This window comes from Sceloporus undulatus, chromosome 3 (assembly GCF_019175285.1).
Source record: "Sceloporus undulatus isolate JIND9_A2432 ecotype Alabama chromosome 3, SceUnd_v1.1, whole genome shotgun sequence".
In the NCBI taxonomy this organism is placed as follows: Eukaryota; Metazoa; Chordata; class Lepidosauria; order Squamata; family Phrynosomatidae; genus Sceloporus; species Sceloporus undulatus.
This window is the reverse complement of record NC_056524.1, coordinates 248,115,034-248,127,317: the sequence shown is the minus strand read 5'-3', so window position 1 is coordinate 248,127,317 and position 12,284 is coordinate 248,115,034. Positions and strand designations below refer to the sequence as shown.

At 44.7% G+C, this 12,284-nt stretch overlaps 1 protein-coding gene across 4 annotated transcripts in view; it reads left to right on the top strand.

Moving 5' to 3' along the window:
• PPM1L (protein phosphatase, Mg2+/Mn2+ dependent 1L) overlaps window positions 1–12,284 on the top strand; it is a 300,090-nt gene that overhangs the window by 196,903 nt on the left and 90,903 nt on the right. For all 4 annotated transcript variants that reach the window (XM_042457217.1, XM_042457219.1, XM_042457218.1 and 1 more), the window contains one exon: window positions 6,802–6,976. In XM_042457217.1, coding sequence (XP_042313151.1) covers window positions 6,802–6,976 — 175 coding nt within the window. The remainder of the gene's footprint in view (window positions 1–6,801; window positions 6,977–12,284) is intronic.

The window sequence follows — 12,284 nt, the reverse complement described above, 5'->3', positions numbered from 1 at the left end:
GTCTCCTCAAACGTATGATGACATGTGAAATCACTGTAACATCACATTATGCAAGGCAAGGTAAAGAGAGGGGAATAGACTTGAGAAGGGTTTGAGTAGAAGAATGAACCTCCTTGGAGGAAATGTTGAAATGCATTTTAGAAGAACTTTGTGGCACTTTGATTGCTCCATTTTTGAAAGACTTTTATAGTTGCCTCATTCTTTTCTTACTGTTTCAGCAAATATATATCTCTGGCCTTAACCAGCTGAACCGGCTCAAAGAAGTCAGAGATGAGTAAGCATTCCGGAGGGAAGCCATGTGTTCTGGAAAAGCCCAATTATAATACAAATGCATGTGGTTTCTATTTAGATGAATTGTATTCATTCAAAAATATAAATATAGAGCCAAACAATGTTTCCCATCAAGATTGTACCAGCGGGTTGGCCTTTGTCTTCCTCTCAGGCTGAGAGGTGTGATTTACTCAGGGTCACCTGGTGAGTTTCCATCACTAAGCGGGGATTTGAACCCTGGCCTATAGAGTTATAGTTCACCACTCAAATCGCTACACCGGGCTGACTCTGCCAGTTTTTGAAGGTGACTATTCTTTTCAAAGTTCTGCAGTACCACAAGGGAGAATAGTCACCTGCATGAAGTAAAGAAAGTATGGTCTTTGGCTCAACCACATGATTGCAAATGTGTTTAGTGTGTATCTGAACAATAAAAAGCTTATACAAGTCAAGGCCCTTGCAAGGAAAACATTTGATCTGTTAACCTCATGGCAACAATTACATATAGTATATCTTCTCCTACCAGTGCTAGTAGGCAAATTACTATTTAAACCTAGTATTAATTCTTGTGCTTATGCTGTGAGTTAATTTGCATTTGATGAATAATTTCATTCGTTCTGCACTGCCTGACTTCCAGACAAATTGAATGAAATTCAGTTATATGTTAGGGTTCCCTAACACAATTATCTGAAGAATTACAAGGACTAAAATTAAACCGCAAAATGAATGAGCGTTGGATAAAGGGAAACAATTTATAGCTAGATCTTAGAAATAGATGAACTTTCATATGCTTTAATTCATTTTCCTTGGAAACTGGAAGGGAAGGACAAATATTATTACTAGTCTTTTTCCTATTCATTTTTCTTAGATCTTGCTATAGTTGTAGCCAAGAGCTGCAACTCGCGCAATAGCAATATTTTCAAGCTGCTTCTAGAAGCCTACTTTGAATTCTTCAAAGCAATTATCGGCTATTGCCCTCTTCTTGCCTAACCCACATACACTGTGCGCACCCTCTCTCCACTCTTCTGGATTTCATTCACATTCGATCTCTCTCCATTTCTGAAGTCTTTATTTGCCACAACCATGCAGAATATCTTTGATTGCTACAGTGCACAAAATGGGGCCTTTAAGAGACAGCTGGAGGGAAGCCAGGGAGGAGCTCGCCTGTGAGAGAGGCGAGCATAAAGCCGCGCGTCGGACCTTCCTGACACACCCTCCTTTGCCTCCTCCTCCGCCGGACCCTTACCACCGCCAGCGTCGCGCTTTCTGCCGGCGGGCCTCCTCCCGGGTGTCGGAGGTGCCATCTGCGCACCGCCCCGGGAGTGCCCTCACGGACTGAAGGGGCCCCGTGCGTAACTGCGCAACTGCGCAGGTGTTATCGGGCTAGGGAGGCTTTGGACTAGCCCGAGAGCAGAGGATGCCTGTGGTGGCTAACTCTCTCTCTCCAGTAGCCATGAAGGGGGGGGGGGGTGAGGAGGGATGCGGTGGATGCCTGGGCCGGGGATAACATCACTGCGGGCGGAGCTCCAATTGAGGTTGTGTGGGGCAGGGGGAGGTATGGTGGTGGGAGAAGGGACTTGCGTTCCAGGGGAAGGCGTGATCGATGCCTCATACTATCTCGCCTTCCTGTCCCCCTCCCAACCTAAAGGACTGAGGGTCACTCCAACCGTGCCACAAACCCTGTCGCTGTCCTGTGCAATGCCAGGTCTATTAACAACAAGACCACATCCTCCCACGATATGTTGGAGGACAGTAAGTGTGACCTGGCTTGCTTACCAAGACCTGGCTCGGGCCTGAAGGAGATGCTGTGTGGGCTCAGGCCCTGCCGCCGGGTTCTCGGTGAAGGACCAGCGCAGGTTAGGTGGGGGGGGGGGGGTGTGTCCTTGATACATAGGAACACCTTGTTCCTCACCAGGAACCACATCCGACAGACCTCCTATATCGAGTGTATTTACCTGACCCTAAAGGCTAGGGACAGTCTTGGGATTCTGTTAGTGTATCGGCCACCCGTGCATTAGCGGACTCCCTTAACGAGCTGACACAGCTGGTCGTGAGCTGATGTTGAGACGCCCAGGCTCCTTGTCCTGGGTGACTTCAACATCTCCCTCACGGCCAGCCCTGTTCCATCTGGTGCGGCTCGGGAATTCATGGATACATGGGGCCATGGGCCTGTCCCAGCTGATACAGGTCCTACGCCTTGTGCGGGTAATACTCTCGTTTGGTCTTCTGTTCGGAAGGCGGAAATCCTGGGTGGAAATAGTTAATGTTTCCCCCCTGCCATGGGAGGATCACTTCCTGGTGAGGTGAAAATCAAGGCCTCTACCCAAGATCCCCCCCCCCCGGGGTGGTGGACCTATTAGGATGGTCCACCCCTCGAAGGCTGATGGAACCTGAGAGGTTCCAAGAAGCCTTAGAGGGGCTTCACGTTGGAAATGCACGGCCGACTCTCGTGCATGCCCTCACCGGTATTTGGAATACCAGGTCCTTCTAGGGCTTACACAGTACGCTCCAAGCGCCCTCTCAGGCCTGCTTCTAAGCGTAAGCCCTGGTATACGGAAGATCTCCGGGCAGGAAGCGGAGCTCTGCGACGGCTAGAGTACCGTTGGCGGAAACACCTTTGCTTAGACGACAAGGCTCTAGACCAACTGTTAAAGACTACGGAGAGGCAATACGAGCAACAAAGAACTCGTTCTATGTGTGCTCGTATTGCTCCGCAGAGTTCGTCCGGAGAGTTGTTCAGGGTGGTTAGGGAGCTAACTCAGCTCCCTCCTGCCCTGAACCAGATCCTTGAACCTTCTAGGCCTGCTGTGACCTGTTAACGACTTTTTGCGGGATAAAACCTCTCGCATAAGCGAAGGTCTGAAGCCGACATTTTAGCAGAACCTTTTAATGCCGCTTCTTCCCGCTTGGGGCGTGCGGGCGGCGTGTTCATGGCGGCATTCAGGTAAGGGCCGTCTGAAGGCTATACCTTCATGACATCATGAGCACACCCCTTTTTGCCCGTCTGTATCCCGCCACTAACTGCCTTCTCCTTTCTTCCAACCAGTCAAGCAATGTAGAATACAAACTTCCTTGTTCTTTACAAAGTTTACCTTTATTTGGAATGAAGTAGAACACAAATTTGTTGAACAGAAATATTTGAAAGGAATAAATTCTCAGGCTTGAAAAATAAAAACTCTGGTTTCAACTGTATTTTAGCTTGCTATGAATTCCAGCAGTACAATAGTGGGAGGAAAGGAGTGCAACTTTGCATCTGAAAGGCAAACTAAGCACCATCAAAGATAAATTGAAAATGATACAGCCAGACCTCCTCTCCCTATTAGTCACAACTGCAGTATTCCAAGAAATTGAAGAGAAGTGAAAGGAATCGGAAGGCATACTTGCAGAATGCCATCAGAAGTTTGTATGTTTCTTGCAGCTTAGTTCAGCTGCTCTAATATAATCTCGCTCCACAATAATTCTTGCTCACCAAGGTATTTTCTCAGCCTTAGCCAGCTGAGGTACACTGAAGACAAGATAGTATTGGAAGTGGTCCTTTGTTTTGTTAGCAAGAATAGTTTAAGTTAACTTTATATTTTCCAAGAAGCAAATTTGAGAAACAGTCGTAATTTTTGCCAGGACATTTTAATGCCATAGAACCATGCTACTTTGTGTCCATCCCTCCTTTAGCCTTGGAGCACCTTGTTTTTAATTTGTTTTGTGTAAAACATGAATGTACTATTTAAAGATAGTGTCTCACTTTCCAAAGATCCTTCCTTTTGCTATAATTTCTTTATGACTGTCATGTCAACCTTTACATTTGTTTGAAAGCATACTGTTCAGATAGTGTATGGTCTTCCACTACCCATGTATAATAAGTATATTTAGTACTGGAAACAGTAATCAGAAATACTTACATATCATAGCATTTTTTTTCCATTTTAAAGGCTTTTGTTATGGTCTGCAAAACATGAGAAAGAAGTCTTTAGGCCAGGAATCACAACTGTTTTGCCATGAGACTTAGTATGGCACCTTTTTCCATTGTAGGGTGGAAATTTATATATTAATTTCTATATTTGTCATCTATTTTCCTCTAAGGAGCTCAAAAATGGAATATATATTTTTCTTTTCCAACACCAGAATGGTGTGAATGTGTGAATGGAAGACAGCACCTTCCAGCTTCAGGAGTTAGGATGACAAAGAAGTTGTTTGTGTCACAACTATTGCCATTACATTCAGTGATATATGGAATTATTAAGGTGTAACATTAGTACAAACACATTACTAATGGTTCTGTATGGTCTGGTAGGTGAGGAGGTCAATGGGGGTTGGCACCAATCACACTAGTTTTCACACCAGGTGACACCAATCCTAGTGACACTACTGCCTTGTGGCAAAGGCCAGTGAGGACAAGAGGCTTTCAGTCACTGCTCTGCCAACTGCTTGGTTGCCTCTCCCAAGCTGACCAGGTGCTTCTCACTGGTGAGGAAGGACTCTCAATCCTTCTTTGTTGTGGTGGATATGGGCACAGCTGTTGTGTGTCATAGGGGGTTTAGAGAGGCTACATGCTCTGGACTGGGGCCTGGAATGGATGGGGAAAGGGAGAGATTTTAACTACCGGAGCCACTCCAAGATAAAGGACTCTTTCCAAGTATTGACCCAGATACTCCCCACACTCCTTCCCTGGAGACATGCTTTCCCCACACAGCTTCTAGTGTCATTTCCCCCAGCCCACATTGTTTCTTCTGCTACCTCTGTTCTTAGCCTGTCCAGTGAAAGAAACAGAAATAGCAATGTAACTCTGATTTGCCAGCCAGCTCCTGGCAAAACTCACAAAGCTTAAGAAGGGTTCCAAATTTGAAAGCTCCTTTTTTGCTGCTGCTTCTCCCTTGCTACCACTACTACTAATTTCCCAGCTGCCGCTACTAGTGAAAGATGTAGCTAAGGGAGTGAGTTCATGTGGCAGGTGAAGAGTGGGAGACACCATCACACAAAACAATCGTGGTGGCTGTGCGATGGTTTTAAGGGACTTTGAAAAGAAATTTCATGCAATCATCATCCCCACCATGATCCTAAAGGCCATTGGTTCCCCTTGTCTTTCTTGCACACCAATACTTTGACTGAAAGCCCCCTGCTGCCCCCTTTTCTGCTCACCACCCACCTGAATCTTTCCAACAGCCCCTGGGGGGAATACCACTTGGGGAACCACTGATCTAGAAGAACATCCATTTGGTGGGTATTACATCAGCAAGAAGCGTGGAAGAACTCTGTGCCCTTAGGGTGGCTGCCTCCCTCCTCTTCTTTCACTGGCAGACAAAGACCTTTGTGTTTATGCAGGCTTTTAGTGTGTAAGCAAGGAGAGCCTCTTAATGGGATGCCTTCTTTATCTTTTTCACTTTTGTGTGTCTTTTACATTATTTCATATTGTTTTATCTAGTGGTTTTAATTGCCTTTTTAAATTTTATTATGAAGATTTTTTAATTGATTCACTCTCTCAGAGCTACTTTGGGTCCCACTCTGGGAGAGAGGCAAATGACATAAATAAATGTGAACATGTCAAATGACAAAAAAATAAAGAAATAAGAATCATGGGCTATTGTTGCAAATGGGGGTGGGTGGGAAGACTAGAGATTTCCAGGGGAGAATTCACAACAAACTACAAGTCCCATGATTCAGTGAGATGGAGTCATGACAGTTCAAGTGGTATCAAACTGCCATAATTGTGCCATGTGGAGACACAACTGTTTGCACCATGTAGCTTTTACAGAGTATTCTGGGTAGACGCTGGACACATTTTTGTATGTATTGTAACAACAGGCTTCTGATAATATGTGGTGCTTATGTGTCCATTATCTGGTTGTGCAGAAAGTAAATCTGTTGCAGGTTACTGTAGGATCAAATTGTCAGTGGAATAAAAGTTAGTGAAGCCCTCATGGAACTTCACCAGAGTCTCCTGTCCATGAATCCAAATAGTAAAGTTGTCATCAGTATATCTCAGGTAGCCTTTTGGGGACAGAATCTGAGTTATAATGAAATAAGCATTGGTGAAAACTCTTGTAACTGAATTAAGAGGGATGGTCTGACCTTTTTCCAGCTCCAAATGCTGCTGCCCTGGTGGTAAAACTGTAACAATAAATTCAACATTTGGCCATTTACTGGCCTTCAGTGATTTCCCTAAAGCTGCAGCCTTGTAGGCCTTGACCTTGAAGAAATAATTTCTGTTTTAAAATGCCAGTAAATGCTGGTAGTATCTGATTAATTATACAGTATTTTCAACTGGACAGATAATGGTACAGAAAGTGGTGAGTTGTGTAAAGAGAAACATTTTCATTTAGATAGCTTTAAAATTTTAATTTTGGCCAGAAAGAATGGATAAACGACAATGTTTTACTTTGCTTTTCATATTTTTTTTTATAAATGACAACAATTTTTCTAACTGTGTTTATTTGAGCATATGTGGAGAGAAGTAAAAATGTGAGAGAAAATACATGCTCAAGTTATGGAACATTGTACCCACAGCAAACTATTTTTTTCCTTTCCTTTCCCCTTCTGTAGTCTGCAGCAGAGTATGTGAAGTCCCGCTTACCAGAAGTCCTGAAACAACATCTTCAAGACTATGAGAAAGATAAGGAAAACAGTGTTTTGTCTTACCAGACTATCCTGGAACAGCAGATCCTGTCAATTGACCGAGAAATGCTAGAAAAATTGACTGTGTCCTATGATGAAGCAGGTATGTTGACAGTTTGTGAGAAAGACTAGGTGCCGTCTTTAATATTCATTTAAATGTCTTATGGCAGATATTGTTGCCAAGTGTCTTCAAAATTGTAACTGTCCAAGTGTATATGAATAATTATGCCATACACTTTCTTGCAGAACTATCCTTTCTTAGAAGCTTTCCATAGATAACAATGTTAAACTTATTCATACATTTTTGTTTTAATAACCTCTCCAGAAAATGATCTGGAGAGAGAATTTCATAGTCTGTTTTCGGGCTGGGGAATAAGACAAAAACTGGAGAGCATCCAGTGCAATCCACTGGAAAAGAGAAGAGACATCTGAAGATGCTGGAAAGATGGTATTTTATTAGCTAAAAAGCCTTTCAAGGGGCTACTTCAAATTAAAACTGCAGAAATCTCAGCCAAAATCTCCAACACAATTACTGGAAAAATGAAAACCTTTGTCATGAGTGGGCGACTTTGACAGGTTCCTGGGCCAGTTTCATGCGTCTGGAACCCTCAAAAGGTCATACAGACTGCCAAAAAGTGGCTAGAAGTCCACTTCGCTGGGTAGCCTTGTATAAATAACCTATTTCAAAAATAAACTCCCACTCATAGGAGATTATCACACTCGAGCAAAGCGTTCACAGAACAGCCATTTCTTCATAATGGAAATTCCTAGTATGAAGAAATGGCTGCTCCATGAATGCTTTGACAACTGGAGAGGAGAGGGGTCACTTCAGCGATGCTTCAGAAGCGTGACTGGATATCACACCTTCAGACTTCTGGAGCATTTTACCGGTGTTTTAACCATGCTAAGGGCGGGTGTGATAATCCCCCTAGAGTCTCCCAAGAGAAACAATCAACTCCTTTTCGCTAGGAAAAAAAAGAGGGGGGGAGGAAGGTTGGCTTGGGAGTTGCCAGTTACTCAGGGGTCGGCAACCTGCGGCCCGTGGGCTGGATGCGGCCCGCGGAGGCCTTTCGGCCGGCCCCTTCCCACCCCTGCCACTCCTGGACGCCGCCATTTTATTTCTCAAAATGGTGACGAAGTCTCACGTGACCTTTCCTGTGGTTGCGCGAGACTTCACCTCCATTTTGAGAAACAAAATGGCGGCAGCCTAGAGGCGAAGTCTTGCGTGGCCACGGGAAAAGTCGTGTGAGACTTCACTGCCTTGGCGGTGGCCTCTAGGAGGCCCGTTGTGGTTGCCGGGGTCCTGCTACAGGGCTCCGGCGGCGGCAGCGGGCCTCTGGGAGGCCCAATGCCGTCACTCGGGCACTCCAGCAGAGCTCCGGCGGCGGCAGGAGGCCCGTTGCCGTCGCTGGGGCCCTCCAACAGGGCTCCGGCAGCAGCAGCGGGCCTCTAGGACTTTTTTGCCGGCCTCTGACGGGGCCTGGGGCCCCGTTAGGGGCCGACAAAGAGGAGGAGGCGTCCAGCGCTGGCGGCTCCTGCCGGCTTTTTTGCCAGAGGAGGCCTCCAGCACTGGCGGCCCCACCGGCTTTTTTGCTGGCCTCTGACGGGGCCTGGGGCTCTGTCAGGGGCCGGCAAAGAGGGGGAGGCCTCCAGTGCTGGCAGCCCCCACTGGCTTTTTTGCTGGCCTCTGATGGGGCCTGGGGCCCTGTCAGGGGCCAGCAAAGAGGGGGAGGCCTCCAGCGCTGGCAGCCCCCGCCGGCTCTTTCCCGGCTTCTGACAGAGCCTGGGGCCCCGCCAGGGGCTGGCAAAGAGGAGGCGGCCTGGCCCCCGGAGGGTGGAAGCTCCGCCCCTGGCATGCGACTCCGCCCCCAGAAGGTGGAATCTCCACCCCCGGCACACGGCTCCACCCCCCCGGCTTCAGCCCCCCAGTTGTCTGAGGGACAGCAACACGGCCCCCGGCTCAAAAAGGTTGCCTACCCCTGCAGTTACTTATTCTGGTCAGTAGTTAGGATGCTAACTGCTCTTTCTCTCATTTTTTAAAAAAAGGAGCATGTAGGTGTGTAAAGCAGGAAATCACACACATGCATCCAGTGACAACTAGAGGTGAGGTAATCATGTTGGGGCAAAGAGCTGCATAAGCAAGTCTAGTTTAAAAGTTTTGTGTAATTAAAAAAATAGCTTTAGAATGTCACATAATCTGAACATAAATCCTGTATTTATATACATAATGAGGAAGAAAGACTGCTTTAGCATTCCAATCAATTCTCTTGTTAGCTACAAGAGACGTAATGGTACTACCTGTTCTGAAGCAAGGCCTGATTATGACTGCTGTGCAAAAAGTGTGTGTGTTTTTTGAAGTAATAATAATTGCAGCAGATGTTCACAATTGCAAATCCTGTAGCCATTTAACTACACCATAGTTGTGAGGATTGCTCCTGTCATGATAGACTTCAGTGCTTTGTCAAACTTCTTTCATTTTAATGAGAGGGTCAAAATGGTTTCCAAATTGACATGTTATGTGAGTAGGTAGACTACTGAGTGAAGAGAATGGGGCTGGGAGAGAGGAAAGAAGCATGGTAGTTTTGAAGTGAAAGAAATTATAACCATTTCAGGTGAAAATATAACTGTCACCATATACATCAGCAGGATGGCAGCAGCACATATCTTCTGGCGGCCTCTCAAGTACTTAGCATCTATAATCACAAGCAGCTGGAATTCTCTTAAGTGTCAGTCAGAAATCTAACATGGTATTAAGTCTCTGAGGTATCTGACATGTTGAAACTTTTCTAGCAGAAAGCCCAGATTTTAGAAGGATCAAAGTTGTACAAATGAATAAAGTTAGGACTAGGATTCCTGATGAAGGCTTGCATTTAAATGGCCTGTTGAATATCCTCTTAACTTTAATTTTAACTTTAGATGAGCTGTCCAAAATGCTGGACGTATTTAAGGTTCCACACATACCCCTGAAGGCATCAGATCCCATCCAATCTTGGAAGCTAGGCAGGGTCAACCCTGGCTGATTCTTGGCTGGGGGCTCCCAATGAATACCTCGTGCTGCGGACTGTATTTCAAAGAAAGAAAAATAATAATTTGAAATTATGGTTTTTGAGGTGGTTGCAAGCCATTTCCATGTTCACATATGCAATGGCAAACAATGGTTTGTATCAAAGAGGAGGTAACTAATTACCTCAAGTTCCTATACTGGGAGAAAGGCAGAATATAAGAAAATATAATAATAATAATAATAATAATAATAATAATAATAATAATAATTGTGTAAAGTAGGGAAGGAGGGAGTGGAAACAAGATAGAAGCCCATAGTATGTTCCTGAACTGCCATCCCATCTTTTTGCTAGTCCTGGAACATTAAGTATAAATCAGTCCAAAGTGTATCATCAGTAAGTCCTTTGGCATAATTTTAAATATTGAAAAGGCATGGTGTGCTATTTTAATGATTTTCAGGAAACTTGATTTCAGTAGGAGAGAATTAAGCTTAAGTCTTTCATTGACAGCAGTGACCAGCAGCAGCCCATAATCTTATGTTTGGTGGCGGTGGGGAGGCATTTCACACTGTGAAATGGAGGAATTGAACTGCTTGAACCACAGACTGCCAGTGGCAGAGGCATTGGCACAAGTATGCTTGGGTTGTCCTATTTGTGAGGTGAGGTTTTTTTAAAGTTGTATGTGCTTTGTAGGAGTGGGGTCCACGTAAACTCTATTCTGCACTCAAATAATGAGTGAGGGGGTTTCAGGGCTGCTGTAGCTCTGAGAAATTATTTTTGAGAAACAGTGACTCAATCTGAACAGAGTACTTTAGTTTTGACTGCATCATAGATTGATGTAATGACATTATGGTATTGGCTTTGTTTGGATTATAATATCGTTTCCAAATAATCCTGAGCACACAGTTTCCTAGTGGAAGTTAACAATCGAATGGATTCTTCTCCAGATGCTGTTGAGGACAATGTGGACAGAGTGTATCCAGGGTTTCTTTCATACTACACACTTACAGCTTTACAGAATTCAAAAAAACTTAGATAAACTAGAAAATTGGGTAGAAATTAGCAATAGCAATACAATTTACATTTCTATACCACTTTATAGTGAACTCAGCACTCCCTAGAATTCAAAGATATAGCCATGTTAATATATAGAATCCGTATATAGAGAGATCTTGTAGCACCTTTGAGACTAACTGAAGGTAAGAAGTTGGCAGCATGAGCTTTTGTAGACTTCAGTCTACTTCCTCAGATGCTTTTGATACACTAAGTGGTTTACAATCTGTAAGCCAATTGCCCCCAACAAGATGGGTATTCATTAGTGAATTAGTGAAATTAATTAAATTGGTGAAATGAAAATCAATAGAGACAAATGCACAATTCTACATTTAGACTAGACAAACCAAACGCACAGGAATAGAATGGGGGGACACATGGCTCAGCAGTACTACATGCAAAAAGAACCTTGGGATTTGTTGAACATGACCCAGCAATGTGATGCTGCAGCATAGAAGCTAAATAATATTTTAGTGTTTAGGTTTGAGCATCAGACTATGACTCTGGAGACCAAGATTCGGTTCCACGCTCGGCCATGAAACCCACTGGGTGACCTGGGACAAGTCACATGCTCTCGAAGGCAATGGCAAACCTCCTCTAAAGAAACCTTGTCAAGAAAAACCCATGATCATAGAATCGTAGAGTTGGAAGAGACCACAAGGGTCATCCAGTCCAACCCCCTGCCATGCAGGAACTCTCAGCCTCTGCTTAAAGCATACCCGACAGATGGCCATCCAGCCTCTGCTTAAAGACCTCCAAAGAAGGAGACTCCACTACACTCCGAGGGAATGTGTTCCACTGTCGAAGAGCCCTTACTGTCAGGAAGTTCCTCCTAATGTTGAGGTGGAATCTCTTTTCCTGTAGCTTTCCTGTATGGAAAGCAAAATATATGAGGAAAGGTTGAAGGAGCTGGGCATGTTCAGCTTGGTGAAGGGATGACATGATTGCACTTTTTAAATAACTAAGGCCTGTTACAGACTGCCAAAATAAAGCTGCTTCGGGTCTCTCTGGAGATATGCTATTTAAATGATGCATGCATCCTAAGAATCCGGAAGCTGCACCAAAGCTGCACTCCAGTGCTTAGGAATGGAGTGTGGCTTTGGTGCGACCTCTGGACTCTTAGGACCCATGCATCATTTAAATAGCATACCTCCAAAGAGACCCGAAGCAGCTTTATTTTGGCAGTCTGTAACAGGCCTAAGGGACTATCATAAAAAGCAGTGGGCAGGCCTGTTCTTTGCTGCTCCAGAGGATATCACCAGGTCTAATGATTTGAATTTATAGGAGAGTAGATTTCAACTGAACATTAGCAGGATCTTCTTGACAGAGTGGTTTAGCAATGGAACCAAGGTAGTC